Source organism: Neoarius graeffei, chromosome 22 (genome assembly GCF_027579695.1).
Source record: "Neoarius graeffei isolate fNeoGra1 chromosome 22, fNeoGra1.pri, whole genome shotgun sequence".
In the NCBI taxonomy this organism is placed as follows: domain Eukaryota; kingdom Metazoa; phylum Chordata; class Actinopteri; order Siluriformes; family Ariidae; genus Neoarius; species Neoarius graeffei.
The window spans coordinates 47,209,537-47,230,237 of NC_083590.1; the positions used below are offsets into that span (position 1 = coordinate 47,209,537).

The window sequence follows — 20,701 nt, forward strand, 5'->3', positions numbered from 1 at the left end:
GGTACTAAAATATTGTTTCTCTTTTCATGACAGATTGAAGACCTGAAGAATGACAATGCACTGCTCAGAGCCCAACTCCAACAGCATGGACTTGAAATCAGTGGAGAAACCATTTCACAGTGACAGTCTCACACATAATGGAATACACACACCTCCACAAAAACCACCTCACAGACTTGAGATGTTTGTTAACCTGATAGAATAATAATGGCTATCTGACATTAACAGAAGTTATCAGAGAAACTATTGAACAATAGTTAAAAAGCACATCTACTGTTCCACCTGTGAGAGCTTGACCTACACGGACGCGGCAACAAACTGAAACGCACCCCAGTATGTGACGTAAATGGGCTTGCATTGGACTAACTTGTCATATATATATTTTTTGTTTTTGAGTAATGATGAATTTAAATTCTCAACAATGCCTCATGATCATATTTTGTTTAAAGCTGTGGTGGTTTTCCTGTTTTTCCCCCAATGGTATTTCTTTGTAATTATTACTGCTGTCTCCAGTATGTTTTATTGTTTTGTCTGCATTATTTATTAGCTCACAGAGAAGTACAAAACAGGGATGTCAAACCTTTGTTTTGAAGCTTGAAGAGGATCAAGCCAGTTGTCTTTCACATTTAAAATGCCTTGCAGTTAATTAGACAATTTCCTTTGTTCCTGGGTCCAGTTAAGGCCTAGGTCTTTAAGCAATTTCTAAGATTATGTTCATCAGATATATCAAAGCTGTGGCTGAGGTTTAGATGTTCTTGGCTACTATGATTGTAGTATAGAGTCAGAATTTACTTCAACAAATGATGTATAAACAGCTCAGGGTTGACAAAGGAAGTACTATGGGATAAGGACGAGATACACCAATCAGCAATAACATTAAAACCACTGAGAGGTGATGTGAATAACATTGATTATCTTGTTACAGTTGCTCCCTTCAAAGGGTGGGAGATGTTAGGTAGCAAGTGAACAGGCAGTTCTTGAAGTTGATGTGTTGGAAGCTGGGAATATGGGCAAATGTAAGGATCTGAGCAACTTTGACAAGGAACGAACTGTGATGGCTAAACAGCTGGGTCTGAGCATCTCTAAAATGGCACATCTTGTGGGGTGTTCCTGGTATGCGGTGCCTACCAAAAGTGGTCCAAAGAAGGACAACTGGTGAACCAGCGAGAGGGTCATGGGCACCTGAGGCTCATTGATGCATATGGTGAGCAAAGGCTAGTCCGTCTGGTCTAATCCCACATAAGAGCTACTATAGCACCAATTGCTGAAACAGTAAATGCTGGCTATGATAGGATAGTGCACCCTGCCCATAACTACAAAAATTGTTCAGGAATGATTTGAGGAACATGACAAAGAGTTCAAGGTGTTGACTTGGCTACCAAATTCTCCAGCTCTGAATCCGATCAAGCATCTGTGGGATGTGCTGGACAAACAAGTCAGATCCATGGAAGCCCTACCTCACAACTTGGAGGACTTAAAAGGATCTGCTGCTCACATCTTGGTGCCAGATACCACAGCACACCATCAGAGGTCTTGAGTCAGTGTCTCAACGAGTCAAAGCTGTTTTGGTGACTGAGGGGGATCTACACAATATTAAGCGGGTGGTTTTAATGCTGTGGCTGATTGAGGTACATCAACTGGTCCCATATTTTGGATCCATTTGGCCTACCATGCCACCATTTTCTAAATGAGACCTCAGTGTGTCTACACATCAAATACATTAAAACATCATAGCCAGAGTGGCTTGAGCAGACTTGATGATTCTGATGCATACTGTATCAAAACCAAACCCCTAGAATGGATGTACTGAACCATGAGTTATGAGTAGGATGGATGTAGTGAACCATGAGTTACGGTCTCAAGTAGGAGGCAATGCTAACCTACTTAAAAATGCTTCCCAATAACCACCTCCCCCACCTGTACCTGCCTTAAAAATTGCAATATTGCTTGCCGTGATAACATAGAAATTAATAAATTTAGTGGAAACCATAGTTTACATTGCAATGTAACTAATTCATCATTTTTATTTTTTAGACATTTTGGAGCACTTTTCAAACATTCAGTGCTCTGTTCTGTATTTGTCCAGAGTATCTATTGACTTACATGCTCCATTAAGTCACATAAGGTAATCCACTGCGAGGACTTAACCTTTACCCATTTCAGGTGGAAAATAATGTTCTACTGATGCGCTTTGGGTTGTTTGTTTTTTTTAATCTCTTTGCCAGAATATTGTTGCTACTTCCACATTTTTATTTTACCTGCCATCACAATTTTTCAAAGCATGTTTTTTTGCTGAAAGGCAGCAAATAAAGAGGCTGTTCTCATCAGATCTGCCCAAAATCCCCCATCTGGAAATGACTATAACCTGAGTAATATCCTTAATATTCGGCTTGGCCAACCTTGACCTTATTCAGTCTGCGCAAGATGGAGAAGTTTATTGTATTAGACCCTTTATAGTGCAAATTATAAGACTTGCCCACATAGCATGAAATTTGCATGTCCAATCATCTCATCTCATCTCATTATCTCTAGCCGCTTTATCCTGTTCTACAGGGTCGCAGGCAAGCTGGAGCCTATCCCAGCTGACTACGGACGAAAGGCGGGGTACACCCTGGACAAGTCGCCAGGTCATCACAGGGCTGACACATAGACACAGACAACCATTCACACCTACGGTCAATTTAGAGTCACCAGTTAACCTAACCTGCATGTCTTTGGATTGTGGGGGAAACCGGAGCACCCGGAGGAAACCCACGCGGACACGGGGAGAACATGCAAACTCCGCACAGAAAGGCCCTCGCCGGCCATGGGGCTCAAACCCGGACCTTCTTGCTGTGAGGCGACAGCGCTAACCACTACACCACCGTGCCGCCCCTCATGTCCAATCAGTTTGTCCCATTTATTGAGGTACCTGCTGAGAAACCTCTTGAAATTGCTATGGATATAGGAGGTTAAATTGGCTAAGACTTAAGGAGCTAGGTTTTAAATGTATACTCAATGTTGCAGGTAATCTTGGGCTATTAGGTGAGTGCATAATATTGTAAAGCTTTTGTCAGTCAGAGGTAAATGCAAAGGTGTGTAAATTAGTGAACATAATGTGCTCTGGCACCATCTCAATGTGGCATGGTGATGTAATTTGCATCATCTTAAGCTCACTGGACTGCTGAATGTCCATTGAAAACAATATGGGTTTTATACATAATTGTGCTACTTCGGTGGCGTAGTGGTTAGCGCTGTCGCCTCACAGCAAGAAGGTCCGGGTTCGAGCCCCGTGGCCGGCGAGGGCCTTTCTGTGCGGAGTCTGCATGTTCTCCCCGTGTCCGCGTGGGTTTCCTCCGGGTGCTCCGGTTTCCCCCACAGTCCAAAGACATGCAGGTTAGGTTAACTGGTGACTCTAAATTGACCGTAGGTGTGAATGTGAGTGTGAATGGTTGTCTGTGTCTATGTGTCAGCCCTGTGATGACCCGGCGACTTGTCCAGGGTGTACCCTGCCTTTCGCCCGTAGTAAGCTGGGATAGGCTCCAGCTTGCCTGTGACCCTGTAGAACAGGATAAAGTGGCTAGAGATAATGAGATGAGATGAGATTGTGCTACTTTTGAGGGCGTGTCTGGCCTTTTAGAGCAGTATCGTATCCATCAGGAAGCTGCTGCGCTCAGGCCTAGTTAATTTGTGGCAATACAGAGCCAGGGCAGGGTAGCAAACAAAAAGCCACCTAGCTGCCTTCCATTATATTAGTGAGATTGTGACAGTTTCCTGAGCTAAACATAAACAAAAATGTATAAAATATCAAAGTTTGTTCAAGTAATCTAGTATAAGATTAGATAATATCAAATACACAGTCAGCAGCTTTGATCTCGAGTTAGAACTACTAAATATTGGATATTAAATAAATCAATAAATATTGGATACCATATACCCAGATGTGCCAAAACATTATGCTCATTCACAGATGAAGCAAATGATGTCCATTATCTCATCACATCAGTGCATGTGAAGGCCTCAGATGTATTAGATGGCAAGTAAACAGACGGTTCACATACTCATCGTGTTGGATAAGAGAGAAATAAGCATGTGCAACATTGACCAGGGCAATATCACTATGAACAGATGACTAGATTGGAGCATCTGAGAACCTGCAAGGCTTGTCAGCAGTGGTGAGAGGACCGATATGTGTGCGCGCACAGTTGTGGAAAAAATAAGTACGTCCTATATATATCTGCTGCTTCATTGTGGCCTTTACTTACTAAATTAATCTGTGAAAAGGGTGAGTGTTGAAGATATCTCATTTCCAGTTTCTAACGCAAGTTGAGGCCTCACTAAATTTATTTGGCTAGACACTTCCTAAAAGTGAAAAATAAAAGAAAGAAATGAAGATGTATTTTGACACTCCTTTCGCAATGCCCTTCTGTTAGAGTTTAACAGAAATACACTACACATCACAGTTTATACTATAGCAACTCTCATTCTGTCAGACTTACTGTGTGTCAAACATGGAACTAATCATTCAATAACTAAAAATTAATTGTAAAAAAATATCCATAGGAGTTTTCCTTGTAATCCTGTGATCACACTGGCAGCAATTTATTGCCTTCTTTCTGTGGGCATTCCCTTCCTTTAGTTTATTGTGTGTTGCCGTTATTTCACTGTTCACAAATCTGGTGTCTTTTCATGATTTCTGCCAATTATGGGTTATAAGCTGAAACAGAACAGCGAGTTGTTTTCTGTTATGGTTAACTCCAGCAGAGTAAGCATCACCAACTGACTCAGGAGCTGTGAATAGGAATGAATATGTATAAGCTAAAACATGGATAATATACTTTGAGGAAAAAATAAACATACGAACAACGTACACATTTCTGCTACATTTTTTTTCTTCTAAACTCAGAACAATGTCTGCATGTATGAATACTAGTGCGTCTCAAACAATTAGAATATCATGAAAAAGTTCATTTTTTCGTAATTTAATTCAAAAAGGTAAACTTTCGTATTTTCTATATTCATTACATGTAAAGTGAAATATTTCAAGCTTATTTCATGTGAATTTTGATGATTATGGATTATAACTCATTAAAATCAGAAATCCAGTTAGAATATTTCCTAAGACCAATCAAAAAAGGATTTACAGTACAGAAATGTCCAACTTCTGAAAAGTATGTTCATTTATACACTCAAGACTTGGTTGGGGCTCCTTTACCGCAAATTACTTCATCAGTGCGGCGTGGCATGGAGGCGATCAGCCTGTGGTGTGCTGAGGTGTTATTGAAGCCCAGGTTACTTTGATAGTGGCCTTCAGCTCGTCTGTATTTTTGGGTCGGGTGTTTCTCATCTTCCTTTTGACAATACCCCATAGATTCTCTATGGGGTTCAGGTCAGGCAAGTTGGCTGGCCAATCAAACACAGTAATATCATGGTCAGCAGACTATTTGGTAGTAGTTTTAGCAGTGCGGGCAGGTGCTAAGTCCTACTGGAGAAGGAAATCAGCATTTCCACAAAGCTTGTCAGCAGATGGAAACAAAGTGTTCTAAAATCTTCTGGTAGACGGCTGCATTGACTATGGACTTGATAAAACACAGTGGACCAACACCAGCAGATGACATGGCACCCCAAATCATCACAGACTGCAGAAACTTCACACTGGACTTCAAACACCTTGGATTCTGTGCCTCTCCACTCTTCCTCCAGACTCTAGGACCTTGATTTCCAAATGCAAAATTGACTTTCATCTGAAAAGAGGACTTTGGACCACTGAGCAACAGTCCATTTCTTTCTCTCCTTAGCCCAAGTAAGATGCTTCTGACATGGTCTCTGGTTCAGGAATGGCTTGATATTAGGAATGTGACAGTTGTAGACCCTTTCCTGAAGACATCTGTATGTAATGGCTCTTGATGCACTGACACCAGCCTCAGTCCACTTCTTGTGAAGCTCTCCCACGTTCTTGAATAGACTTGTCTTGACAGTCCTCTTAAGGCTGCAGTCATCCCTGTTGCTTGTGCATCTTTTCCAGTCAACCTTTTCAGCAATGACCTTCTGTGGCTTACCCTCCTTGTGGAGGGTGTCGATGATCATCTTCTGGACAACTGTCAAGTCAACAGTCTTCCCCATGGTTGTAGTTGCATGTACTGAACTAGACCAAGAGTTACATGGTATTTATATTGGTTTACTCAAACTCAAAAGGAAATGTTCTCATATTTTGAGATTTTTTTGTGCTGTAGGCAATAATTATCAAAATTAAAATAGAAAAATGCTTGAAATGTTTTAGTTTACGTGTAATGAGTCTAGAATATATTACATTTCCACTTTCTTAAACAACTGATGGAAAATATTGAACTTTTTCACGATAATTTAATTGTTTGCCATCCACTAGTAATAGGTCATGCAAGTTAACAATGTTTTAAACTTCTACACAATTTACCACGGTCATCTTTTTACAGCTTTTTAGTTGACAGTGAACAGAGAAAAATGGGCTTCTGTAATCATGAGGGATGAAAAAAAATGTAACATCAACTCTGCATTTTGTTTCTATTGTCAGTGCTGAATCCTGAAAATCTGAGAGGGTAAGAGCTCAGGAGATGTTCACTTTGTGGAATTGTTCCTTATGGACAATGTCAATATTGGAACTACAGACTAAACACACTAAAAGTAAAGCCTTTTCTGGTAATCTGTAATCGTTGTGACTTTAACTGTTTAGAAACTGATCTAAATGAAGCTAATCCAGTAGACTTTTCAGACAATCAGCGGAAAGAACACAGCCATCTACAACCCCGATTCCAAAAAAGTTGGGACAAACTACAAATTGTAAATAAAAACGGAATGCAATAATTTACAAATCCCAAAAACTGATATTGTATTCACAATAGAACATAGACAACATATCAAATGCCGAAAGTGAGACATTTTGAAATTTCATGCCAAATATTGGCTCATTTGAAATTTCATGACAGCAACACATCTCAAAAAAGTTGGGACAGGGGCAATAAGAGGCTGGAAAAGTTAAAGGTACAAAAAAGGAACAGCTGGAGGACCAAATTGCAACTCATTAGGTCAATTGGCAATAGGTCATTAACATGACTGGGTATAAAAAGAGCATCTTGGAGTGGCAGTGGCTCTCAGAAGTAAAGATGGGAAGAGGATCACCAATCCCCCTAATTCTGCACCGACAAATAGTGGAGCGATATCAGAAAGGAGTTCGACAGTGTAAAATTGCAAAGAGTTTGAACATATCATCATCTACAGTGCATAATCTCATCAAAAGATTCAGAGAATCTGGAAGAATCTCTGTGCGTAAGGGTCAAGGCCGGAAAACTATACTGAGTGCCCGTGATCTTCGGGCCCTTAGACGGCACTGCATCACATACAGGCATGCTTCTGTATTGGAAATCACAAAATGGGCTCAGGAATATTTCCAGAGAACATTATCTGTGAACACAATTCACCGTGCCATCCGCCGTTGCCAGCTAAAACTCTATAGTTCAAAGAAGAAGCCGTATCTAAACATGATCCAGAAGCGCAGATGTCTTCTCTGGGCCAAGGCTCATTTAAAATGGACTGTGGCAAAGTGGAAAACTGTTCCGTGGTCAGACGAATCAAAATTTGAAGTTCTTTATGGAAATCAGGGACGCTGTGTCATTCGGACTAAAGAGGAGAAGGACGACCCAAGTTGTTATCAGCGCTCAGTTCAGAAGCCTGCATCTCTGATGGTATGGGGTTGCATTAGTGCGTGTGGCATGGGCAGCTTAAACATCTGGAAAGACACCATCAATGCTGAAAGGTATATCCAGGTTCTAGAGCAGCATATGCTCCCATCCAGACGACGTCTCTTTCAGGGAAGACCTTGCATTTTCCAACATGACAATACCAAACCACATACTGCATCAATTACAGCATCATGGCTGCGTAGAAGAAGGGTCCAGGTACTGAACTGGCCAGCCTGCAGTCCAGATCTTTCACCCATAGAAAACATTTGGCGCATCATAAAACTGAAGATACGACAAAAAAGACCTAAGACAGTTGAGCAACTAGAATCCTACATTAGACAAGAATAGGTTAACATTCCTATCCCTAAACTTGAGCAACTTGTCTCCTCAGTCCCCAGACGTTTACAGACTGTTGTAAAGAGAAAAGGGGATGTCTCACAGTGCTAAACATGGCCTTGTCCCAACTTTTTTGAGATGTGTTGTTGTCATGAAATTTAAAATCACCTAATTTTTCTCTTTAAATGATACATTTTCTCAGTTTAAACATTTGATATGTCATCTATGTTCTATTCTGAATAAAATATGGAATTTTGAAACTTCCACATCATTGCATTCCGTTTTTATTTACAATTTGTACTTTGTCCCAACTTTTTTGGAATCGGGGTTGTACCTTTAGCAAAAGGATGCTATCAGCAATATAATTTGAATAACTGCTTCATTCATCTACTATTTTATCATTCTGTAAAGCAAGTAATACAAATTAATTAAAATGATAAACTATTAAATATAATACATGAACATCACATAACCACAAAGCTAGTTATCATCATTACTAACGTAAGCTAACATTTCTTTACCTGATAGCTGCGAAGAAAGTCTACCACAAAGAATTTATATTATTTATTCAGGTTGAATCCCTGTTTGCTGAAGATTGCAACATATTCCTGAAACTTGGTGCCAACAACAGTGACGAGGATAAAGTGAGAACGCGACTACTGATTGATTGACAAGTGTGCCAATGTTTATTGGATTTTTTTTTTAAAATTGCCCACACGGTTCAGTGGAAACACTTTTACTCTTTGTCTGTGTACTACATACTACATTACCAAAAAGGCCCACTGGTAGTTGCCACATGTTTGCACTTCTCATTTGCATAAATTTAAACTTTGTTCATGTTTGTTGCATCCCTCACCCCCACCTACTTTGCATTGCTCCTGCTACATTAAGGGTATGTATAATACCAAATACTCACTAGATGGCACCATGATGTCTAGGAAACAAAAGCAGTCGAGCTACAGCAATTCAAGTTGTGAACACTTAGCCATACATAATTCTAATCCCCAAGTTTTTAAACTGTTTTTAAGTTTTGGCCATTTTAGCTCTTTCTATTTGTTTCTGAACGTTTCCTGTTGACAAGGAAATGCTAAAAAATAATAGAAAACAGCGTGCTGTACACATGCACTGGGTGTCTAATCTACTTCAGTATTGTTTGTCCCAAAATACAGTTCACTTTCATAGCAAAGTGTAATACTCAACAGGCCATTTAAGGCTATTTAACAAGCTCATTTAAGACTGAAAAGCAATGAAAAATCCTGCACCACTGTGCAGGGCCGTAACTACCATTGAGGACACCGAGGTCATGTCCTCGGCATTTTTTTCCCACGGTATTTTTTTTTTTTCACTCAGAAATGTGAAATTAATCTCATCTCATCATCTCTAGCCGCTTTATCCTTCTACAGGGTCGCAGGCAAGCTGGAGCCTATCCCAGCTGACTACGGGCGAAAGGCGGGGTACACCCTGGACAAGTCGCCAGGTCATCACAGGGCTGACACATAGACACAGACAACCATTCACACTCACATTCACACCTACGGCCAATTTAGAGTCACCAGTTAACCTAACCTGCATGTCTTTGGACTGTGGGGGAAACCGGAGCACCCGGAGGAAACCCACGCGGACACGGGGAGAACATGCAAAATCCGCACAGAAAGGCTCTCGCCGGCCCCGGGGCTCGAACCCGGACCTTCTTGCTGTGAGGCGACAGCGCTAATCACTACACCACCGTGCCGCCCTGTGAAATTAATATATGATGAAAATCGTTCTGACTTTGATCGGTGGAAAATTCTAAATTCAGCTTGCATCCCCCTGTTCTCATTTCATCTCATGATCTCTAGCCGCTCATCTCATCATCTCTAGCCGCTTTCTCCTTCTACAGGGTCGCAGGCAAGCTGGAGCCTATCCCAGCTGACTACGGGCGAAAGGCAGGGTACACCCTGGACAAGTCACCAGGTCTGACACATAGACACAGACAACCATTCACACCTACAGTCAATTTAGAGCCACCAGTTAACCTAACCTGCATGTCTTTGGACTGTGGGGGAAACCGGAGCACCCGGAGGAAACCCACGCAGACACGGGGAGAACATGCAAACTCCGCACAGAAAGGCCCTCGCCGGCCCCGGGGCTCGAACCCAGGACCTTCTTGCTGTGAGGCGACAGCGTTAACCACTACACCATCGTGCCGCCCCTGTTCTCATTTGTTTGTCTAAAAATAAAGTCCACATACTCATTTTTAAACGAAGCTGAAATATCCGACATTGGAAACATTTCATATCAGGCAGCCTCGCGATAGTCAGCTCAGCACCGCGGGATATACAAGAGCTGAGAAGTGTTCTCATCAAGGTCCGACTCCGCAGCCAGGCAGTTTGTCAATTAGTCCTGGAATCTGAAAATTGACATAAGATGAAGAAGTCTACTACACTAAAACAAACCAAACTCAGCTCTGGAAAGTCAACAAGTGAGAGAAAAAGAAAGAGGGAAGAAGGGGAGTTAATTTTGCCAGTCCGGAATGCTTATGATCATTAACAGTGCAATTTTAATTAGCATTTCAAGCAACAACAGTCGAAGCCACTTAGCTAGATAGGATTTTCGTTTTCCAGGCGGCACAAACTCTTTTATTCTCTCTCTCGATTTGATTTGGTGCGTTTCAGATCAGAAAAGGCTGGACAGTCGTGACCTGTTGTTTATGAAGTTATTGGGTGCTGACGAGACTTGAGCTATTTTGCTAACTTACCAGACTATAGGCTAACGTGAACACAAGACACTATTGTTTTGATCATTGGTTGTATTTTCGAACGGAAATGAAAACGGGTAGCAAACTTATGTTCACATTTTATTTACAACATGATGCACCGCCTCTGACTGCTTTCTGTCAATCATGAACAGCCCAGCCGCGTTCACAGCTCCTCCTCCAATCACCAGCTAGAGATGAGCCTCCTCTCGGGAAGTCTTGTCCCGCCCCTCTTATTCACTCCCATCTCCAGTGAGGCTCAGGCTCCCAATGGAGCGATTTAGTCGGTTTTATCCAATAACCGTCTAGTATTTTGCTATTGAAAAGGACATATATTTTTTTTTAAAAAAAGCAATTGAAGTCGGGCGGCACGGTGGTGTAGTGGTTAGCGCTGTCGCCTCACAGCAAGAAGGTCCTGGGTTCGAGCCCCGGGGCCGGCGAGGGCCTTTCTGTGTGGAGTTTGCATGTTGTCCCTGTGCCCACGTGGGTTTCCTCCGGGTGCTCCGGTTTCCCCCACAGTCCAAAGACATGCAGGTTAGGTTAACTGGTGACTCTAAATTGACCGTAGGTGTGAATGGTTGTCTGTGTCTATGTGTCAGCCCTGTGATGACCTGGTGACTTGTCCAGGGTGTACCCTGCCTTTCACCCGTAGTCAGCTGGGATAGGCTCCAGCTTGCCTGCGACCCTGCAGAAGGATAAAGCGGCTAGAGATAATGAGATGAGCAATTGAAGTCCATTCAGGCTCGGCTAGATTGCGTTGTCTCTCACGCACACACAAAATACTTTTGTGATCGTGCAGTTTTGAAATTGTTAAAATAAACATGTTCACCTACATGTTCATCTTGTTGGGCTTGTGATTTTGACTCGTTTCCAAAATGTATGAAAAGTCACCATATTAGGACTTTTTTTTTTTGCAAATAAGATGTATCGCAATGTTTGACCTCGGTATTTGAACAATCCTGGTTACGGCCCTGCCACTGTGTATCTAGTCTCGTCTCGTCTCGTCTTCTTCCGCTTATCCAGGACCGGGTCGCGGAGGCAGCAGTCTAAGCATGGAAGCCCAAACTTCCCTTTCCCCAGACACCTCGGCCAGCTCCTCGGGAAGAACACCGAGGCGTTCCCAGGCCAGCCGAGAGACATAGTCCCTCCAGCGTGTCCTGGGTCTTCCACGGGGCCTCCTCCCGGGGGGACATGCCTGGAACACCTCCCCAGGGAGGCGTCCAGGAGGCATCCGAAAAAGATGCCCGAGCCACCTCAGCTGGTTCCTCTCGATGTGGAGGAGCAGCGGCTCTACTCCGAGCTCCTCCCGAGTGACTGTGCTTCTCACCCTATCTCTAAGGGAGCGCCCAGCCACCCTGCGAAGGAAACTCATTTCAGCCGCTTGTATCCGCGATCTTGTTCTTTCTGTCATTACCCAAAGCTCATGACCATAGGTGAGAGTCGGAACGTAGATCGACCGGTAAATTGAGAGCTTCGCCTTTTGGCTCAGCTCCTTCTTCACCACGACGGACCGGTAAAGCGACCGCATCACTGCGGAGGCTGCACCGATCCGCCTGTCGATCTCACGCTCCATCCTTCCCCCACTCGTGAACAAGATCCCGAGATACTTAAACTCCTCCACTTGAGGCAGGACTTCTCCACCAACCTGGAGAGGGCAAGCCACCCTTTTCCGGTCGAGAACCATGGCCTCGGACTTGGAGGTGCTGATTCTCATCCCAGCCGCTTCACACTCGACTGCAAACCGCCCCAGTGCATGCTGAAGGTCCTGGTTTGAAGAAGCCAACAGGACAACATCATCCGCAAAAAGCAGAGATGAAATCCTGTGGTTCCCAAACAGGATTCCTTCCGGCCCCTGGCTGCACCTAGAAATTCTGTCCATAAAAATTATGAACAGAACCGGTGACAAAGGGCAGCCCTGACGGAGTCCAACATGCACTGGGAACAGGTCTGACTTACTGCCGGCAATGCGAACCAGACTCCTGCTCCGTTCGTACAGGGACCGGACAGCCCTTAGCAAAGAGCCCCGAACCCCATACTCCCGAAGCACCCCCCACAGAATACCACGGGGGACACGGTCGAATGCCTTCTCCAGATCCACAAAGCACATGTGGACTGGTTGGGCAAACTCCCATGAACCCTCGAGCACCCTATGAAGGGTATAGAGCTGGTCCAGTGTTCCGCGACCAGGACGAAAACCGCATTGTTCCTCCTGGATCCGAGGTTCGACTATTGGTCGAATTCTCCTCTCCAGTACCCTGGAGTAAACTTTCCCTGGGAGGCTGAGAAGTGTGATTCCCCTATAATTGGAGCACACTCTCCGGTCCCCTTTCTTACAAAGAGGGACCACCACCCCAGTCTGCCACTCCAGAGGCACTGTCCCCGACCACCATGCGATGTTGCAGAGGCGTGTCAACCAAGACAGCCCCACAACATCCAGAGACTTGAGATACTCAGGGCGGATCTCATCCACCCCCGGTGCCTTGCCACCGAGGAGCTTGCAAACCACCTCAGTGACTTCGGCTTGGGTAATGGACGAGTCCACCTCTGAGTCATCAGCCTCAGTCTCCTCAGTGGAAGACATGACGGTGGGATTGAGGAGATCCTCAAAGTATTCCTTCCACCGCCCGACAATGTCCCCAGTCGAGGTCAACAGCTCCCCACCCGCACTGTAAACAGTGTTGGCAGAGTACTGCTTCCCCCTCCTGAGGCGCCGGATGGTTTGCCAGAATTTCTTCGAGGCCGACCGATAGTCCTTCTCCATGGCCTCCCCGAACTCCTCCCAGTTCCGAGTTTTTGCCTCCGCAACTGCCCGAGCTGCAGCACGCCTGGCCTGCCGATACCCGTCAGCTGCCTCAGGAGTCCCGGAGGTCAACATGGCCCGATAGGACTCCTTCTTCAGCTTGACGGCATCCCTTACTTCCGGTGTCCACCACCGGGTTCGGGGATTGCCGCCACGACAGGCACCGGAGACCTTGCGGCCACAGCTCCGAACAGCTGCATCCACAATGGAGGTAGAGAACATGGTCCACTCAGACTCAATGTCCCCCGCCTCCCTCGGAAGCTGGGAAAAGCTCTCCCGGAGGTGGGAGTTAAAGACCTCCCCAACAGAGTGCTCGGCCAGACGTTCCCAGCAGACCCTCACCATACGTTTGGGCCTGCCAGGTCTGTCCAGCTTCCTCCTCCGCCAGCGGATCCAACTCACCACCAGGTGGTGATCAGTTGACAACTCAGCCCCTCTCTTCACCCGAGTGTCCAAGACATAGGGTCGGAGATCAGATGACACGACTACAAAGTCGATCATCGACCTCCGACCTAAGGTGTCCTGGTGCCACCCCTATGCTCGAACATGGTGTTCGTTATGGACAAACTGTGACTAGCACAGAAGTCCAATAACAAAACACCACTCGGGTTCAGATCGGGGAGGCCGTTCCTCCCAACCACGCCCCTCCAGGTGTCACTGTCATCGCCCACATGAGCATTGAAGTCCCCCAGTAGCACAATGGAGTCCCCAGTCTGAGCACCCCTCAGTACCTCTCCCAGGGACTCCAAGAAGGCCGGATACTCTATACTGCTATTTGGCCCGTAGGCACAAACAACAGCAAGAGCCCTCTCCCCAATCCGAAGGCGCAGAGAGGCGACCCTCTCGTTCACTGGGGTAAACTCCAACACATGGCGGCTGAGCTGGGGAGCTATAAGGAAGCCCACACCAGCCCGCCGCCGCTCACCACGGGCGACTCCAGAGAAGTGGAAAGTCCAGCCCCTCTCGAGGAGCTGGGTTCCAGAGCCCAAGCTGTGCGTGGAGGTGAGCCCGACTATCTCTAGCCGGTACCTCTCAACCTCCCGCACAAGCTCAGGCTCCTTCCCCCCCAGCGAAGTGACATTCCATGTCCCAACAGCCAGCCGCTGTGTCCGGGGATCAGGTCGTCGAGGCCCCTGCCTTTGACTGCCACCCAATCCACACTGCACCAAACCCCTACTGCTACCTCTGTGGGTGGTGAACCCACAGGAGGTCGGGCCCACGTCACCTCTTCGGGCTGAGCCCGGCCGGGCCCCATGGGCAAAGGCCCGGCCACCAAGCGCTCGCATACGAGCCCCAACCCCGGGCCTGGCTCCAGGGTGGGGCCCCGGCTGCGTCCTACCGGGCGACGTCACGGTCCTGGATTTTTTCTCCATAGGGGTTTTTTGGTGAACTGCTCTTGGTCTGGCCTGTCACCTAGGACCTGTCTGCCTTGGGAAACCCTAACAGGGGCATAATGCCCCCGACAACATAGCTCCTAGGATCATTCAAGCACACAAACCCCTCCACCACAATAAGGTGGCAGTTCTAGGAGGGGCTGTGTATCTAGATTATGTACAAATACGTATATACAGTATACACCCAACCTACAGATTCCTTCAGAAATCACACAGTATAAAGGCTATAAAATACAGACTTTTTAAGAACTAAATCATGTGACAATAGTGGGTTATGTGACAGTTTACCTCTGCTTTGGCATTTCATAAAATGGCAGCAGTGGAACAGTGCAATGCTTGACAACATGCTTCACTGTGACAGTATTTTTCAAGTACAATTAGATCACACTCATTTTTGCTTAGGTTTTTTTTAAATAAAATATTCAACTTTGTGACATTTATTTTTGATCATTATTACAAAGTAAAAATCAACGTTGAGGCCAAAATCAAAATAAAGTAGTTTTGTGCCAAAAGTCTACGCTTCAGTTAGCAGCAATGTCTGAGACAGATGCGCTTCCCTGACCCAATTTATCTTTAGTCTTAGGGGCTTCAAAGGAAACATAATAATAATAAGCAAGGGCGGCACGGTGGTGTAGTGGTTAGCGTTGTCGCCTCACAGCAAGAAGGTCCGGGTTTGAGCCCCGTGGCCGGCGAGGGCCTTTCTGTGCGGAGTTTGCATGTTCTCCCCGTGTCCGTGTGGGTTTCCTCCGGGTGCTCCGGTTTCCCCCACAGTCCAAAGACATGCAGGTTAGGTTAACTGGTGACTCTAAATTGACCGTAGGTGTGAGTGTGAATGGTTGTCTGTGTCTATGTGTCAGCCCTGTGATGACCTGGCAACTTGTCCAGGGTGTACCCCGCCTTTCGCCTGTAGTCAGCTGGGATAGGCTCCAGCTTGCCTGCGACCCTGTAGAAGGATAAAGCGGCCAGAGATAATGAGATGAGATGAGATAATAAGCAAATTATGCAAACCAAAACATGTGGAGACATCAGCATTTCATATCTCAACATTCAACTTGTACAGCTAGCTAAGTGAGCTAGACTTGCTGGACAGATCTATTTATGCTTTACAGTATAAAAGCTCTGTATTAAACTCTTAAAAATGTAATTTAAATATGTCATTTTATAACATCATGTTAGTGTTCAGTAGTAATTGCCTGTTATCTATTCACTGCTACAGCCTGTAGATAACAAACAGGATAATGTGTATGGGTCAACTTTGCTAGAAAGATAATTATGTAGCTAGAAACATAACAGTTAACATTATTTAGCTAACAAATCTGTCAAGCTAGTGACACAGACCTTTTTGTAGCTCCATGTGTTTGCGTTACCATTTTTTGAAGGTTGAAACCGAGATGCTATACTGTTGAACACAGCATTAGTGATGAAAAGTAGGCATTTGTATTGCAGTTGCCAGATCATGTTTCAGGTGTAGAGCTAAGCTATTTTTAATTTAATTGATCTGAAAAACAAATAACACTGGGCTGTGATTTAGTTTAATTCAGGATGTATGGGTTACTGCCTGGAGCTTCTGTGCCCATGTCTGCTTGGGGTTAATCTGAGCTCTATGGTTTCAAAACATGCCAATAGGTGGATTAGCTACAGTAAATTGCCCAAGGTGTGAATGAATGTGAGAATGTGTGTATGCATATGGATCTGCTATGGACTGGGGTCCCATTCAGGGTGTATGTCCTCCTTATGCACAGTGCTCTCAGGGCCCAGGGCTCTGGATTCACCATACCTTGACCAGGATAAACTAGTTACTGAAGATGAATGAATAAATGTAGTCAATTTGAGTGGCGTTTTAAACTGTAGCTGAATTGAACAGTCAATTCAATATGACAACATTGATTTCTACATCTCCAGTCCTAACTGGTTTGACATGAATAATGGATTGAATTAAAATAGATTTACTTTTCTTTCTTTTTTACCAGGAAGATGAAATAGCCAGGGGCGGCACGGTGGTGTAGTGGTTAGCGCTGTCGCCTCACAGCAAGAAGGTCCGGGTTTGAGCCCTGTGGCCGGCGAGGGCCTTTCTGTGCGGAGTTTGCATGTTCTCCCCGTGTCCGCGTGGGTTTCCTCCGGGTGCTCCGGTTTCCCCCACAGTCCAAAGACATGCAGGTTAGGTTAACTGGTGACTCTAAATTGTCCGTAGGTGTGAATGGTTGTCTGTGTCTATGTGTCAGCCCTGTGATGACCTGGCGACTTGTCTAGGGTGTACCCCGCCTTTCGCCCATAGTCAGCTGGGATAGGCTCCAGCTTGCCTGCGACCCTGTAGAACAGGATAAAGTGGCTAGAGCTGATGAGATGAGATGAAATAGCCACTCATCCCCCTACATCTTGCACCCTGTTTAAACGTAAAGCTAAACTAAATATGCTTGAAATTGATCCTATCAACATTTTCCTTTCTCTACTGACAAATGAAAATGAAAGAACATGCTCATTTATGTTGTTTTGCGTGATTGTTTGAAATGATGTTAAGGCTTGTTTCCAAAAATTCTAACTGACCATCCCATAAGTCCTATATGGCCACTAGGGTGGCCAATTGTACACTATACAGCCAAAAATATGTAGACAGCTAACCATCACACCCATATGTGGTTCTTCCCCAAACTGTTGCCACAAAATCTGAAGCACATAATTGTCTAGGATGTCTTTGTATGCTGCAGCTTTACAGTTTCCCTTCACTGGAACTCAGAGGCCCAAACCTGTTCCAACATGACAATGCTCCTGTGCACAAAGCGAGCTCGTGAAGACACGGTATGTTAAGGTTGGATTGGAAGAACTCGAGTGTCCTGCCCTGAACCCTGACTGAACTCAACTCCACTGAACACCTTTGGCATGAACTGGAATACTGACTACACCCCAGACCTCCTCATCCAAAATCAGTGCCTGATCTCACTAATGCTCTTGAGACAAAATCTGGAATGGGGTGTTAAAAAAACATAGATGGAAGAACTCAAGTATTCAGCACAGATCCCTGACCTCAACCTCACTAAACACATTTGGGATGAACTGGAATGCCGAGTATATACCCAGGTTTCTTGCCCAATATCAGTGCCTGACCTCACTAATACTCTTGTGGCTCAATGAACACAAATCCCCACAGCCACACCCCAAAATCTAGTGGAAAGCCTTCCGAGAAGAGTGGAGGTTATTATAATAGCAAAAGGGAATACATCTGGAATGGGATGTTCAACAAGCACATATGGCTGTTATTGGTCAGGTGTCCACAAACGTTTGGCCATATAATGTATGTTACATGATAATGGTGTTACTCCAAGCCACCCCTTAATTCAGTCTCTGGATCCACCAACAAAAAAGGTCTATTTAAGGTCAATAGACCATGGGAATCGCATTCTCAGGTAGAAAGTTGCATTTTCTTGGCTCCACTTTAGACTCACTTCTTCCATTTGTCACTGGTTTGCCAATATACAGTACAGCTGAGAATATTATAGATATCAGACTACATTCTGCAAAAGACCATGCAGAATGAAGAAAACTTGGCAAGTTGTTTGAACAGCTCTTGCTATCAAACAGAGCTCATTAACCTTTGTGTGGGAAAACCCATTGGAACAAATGTTATACCAAAAAAAACAAAAAATGGTTTAAAAAAAATTAAAACTTGTTTGAAAACTAACCAACTTTTCAGTTATTAGTCACTTGTAAACAAAAGTATGATAATGCAGTGGAGGGTTGTGAAACCCCAGAACAGCCTACACACACACACACACACATATACATACATACATACATACATACATACATACATGCATGCATACATACATACATACATACATACATACTGTTCAGGCAGCTGTGTATTTTGGAAATTCTCCTTACCTTAATCCTTATTAACATCATGCTAATATGTAGTTAAAACAGCAATGACAATCTTTTTTTTTTTTTTGCTGTTTTGTTTGCATTAATTAAGGGGAAGCCATGGCCAAATGGTTAGAGAAACAGCTTTAGGACCAAAAGGTTGCTGGTTTGATTCCCTGAACCAGCAGGACTGACTCAAGTACCCTTCAAAAAGGTGCTTAACCCCCAACCGCTCTGGCAAGAGTAGTGGTGTACCTTGTGTCTGATTAGCCAGAGAAAAACTGATGATGTGATTATCAGTTCAGGCAAGAACCCAGCCATAACTAACTTACATTAATGGCATTTAGCAGGTGCTCTTATCTAGAGTGATGTACAATATACCCAGAGCAGTTGGGGTTAGGTACCATTTAGGCTATGGCTTCCCCATTTTTTAGCTATAGAGCACCTGCTAATTCCAGTTGTCCTAAGGAATGGCTCTGGTTGTTGGGTGGAAGTGTGTCTCTACATTTCTCAGTCTCAGAGACCAGCATAGGGCAACACTGCCTCTTATTGCACTTCAGTACATGACTTTTCTCCTTCATCCTTTTCACAAAGCCACGGATTGCACTTCGTACTGCTGCAGATGAGAAGTAGAAGATAATGGGGTCTAGGCAGGCATTTAAAGTACTGAAGATCAAAGCCAGTTCTCGCCAATTCTCACTCTCTTCTCGGACAAACCCAACCACATGTGAGGCATTATAGGGTCCGAAACACACAGCAAACACCAACAGAGTTCCCAGGGCCAGTCCGATAGCCCTTAGCCTGCGGCGCCGACTGATGTGAGGCAAATGGGAGAGAATTTGAATAAAATTGATGTAGCAGAAGCCACAGGTAAGGAAGGGAATGCAGAAGAGCACCACAAATATCTCCAGACGCACTGGTAGCAGAATACTGAGTTGCTCTTGGCTAAAGTTATTGTAGCATTTCATTTCTGAGGGTGGCCTCATACTCCAGTTTGGACTGTGACCATCGCTGCTGTTCATTGAAGGCAAAAACGGCACAATGTAAACAATGCTGAGGTTCAGGGTGCCAACAAGCCAGAAGAATAGGCTGGCAATCACAGCGTAGCATGGCCGACGGTAAACAGAGTATTGAATTGGAAAAGCAACACCCAGGAATCGTTCAATGCTAACTCCTGTCAGGAATAATGTACTGGTGTAAATAGTAGAGAAGAACATAAAGCTGCTGAGGGGGCACAGGTAGTCTGGCATCTTCCAAATCATGTCATCATTAGCTTCTTTCATTTTGAAGGGCAGGAAGGTGAGGAAGATGAGGTCAGAGATTGTGAGGTTCAGTAGGAGGATGTCAATGGGGGCAGGTTTGCGGTGGACTTTGCGGCAGAAGGTACAGAATGCGAGGATGTTGGCAGGAAGCCCAATCAGGAAGGTAAGGATGTACACAGGCAAGAGCAGCTGGCTAACCAACATGGTGCTGAGTATAGTTTTCACAAAGCATCTGTCAACAGCTGCAAAACTATTAAGAAAGCAGAATTAGCTTGAACACAGAAGAATACAGTATTGCAGGTATTGGATGTACAGTTCTGTGCAAAAGTCTTAGGCATGCTATTTTTAGTATAAACTTTGTTATAGATTTTTATTTTCTACACGTCTACATTAATGAGTTTGTATAAAAACAATTTTGATTTTTCCAAATACTAGTTTTCCAGCCTAAAATATCAAATATTACAGAAAAATCTTTGTATCTCAGTAAAGAAAGCAGCATGTTATATAAGAGATTTTTCAGGCAAAAGACATAATGGAGACTGCTGGGTTTTGCTGCAAAAATAAGAAGCGGGTGTGACAGTCAAAGTCTCCAGAAGAATCATGTCTGGTTTTGGAAGATGTAC

At 44.5% G+C, this 20,701-nt stretch overlaps 2 protein-coding genes across 2 annotated transcripts in view; one reads left to right on the forward strand and one right to left on the reverse strand.

Annotated features, from left to right (window-relative positions):
* The window catches only part of usf2 (upstream transcription factor 2, c-fos interacting), a 29,075-nt gene extending 27,336 nt beyond the window's left edge, over positions 1–1,739 (forward strand). Inside the window, exon 10 of the mRNA XM_060904868.1 lies at positions 34–1,739. Within this exon, the coding sequence (XP_060760851.1) occupies positions 34–123 (90 nt within the window). The 3' untranslated portion in view covers positions 124–1,739. The remainder of the gene's footprint in view (positions 1–33) is intronic.
* A 17,511-nt stretch (positions 1,740–19,250) lies between these two features.
* Positions 19,251–20,291, reverse strand: LOC132870442 (free fatty acid receptor 2-like). Its single transcript, XM_060904084.1, has one exon. It carries the CDS (start codon positions 20,280–20,282, stop codon positions 19,251–19,253), a length of 1,032 nt encoding a protein of 343 aa, XP_060760067.1. The 5' UTR covers positions 20,283–20,291.
* Between the last annotated feature and the right edge of the window lie 410 nt (positions 20,292–20,701).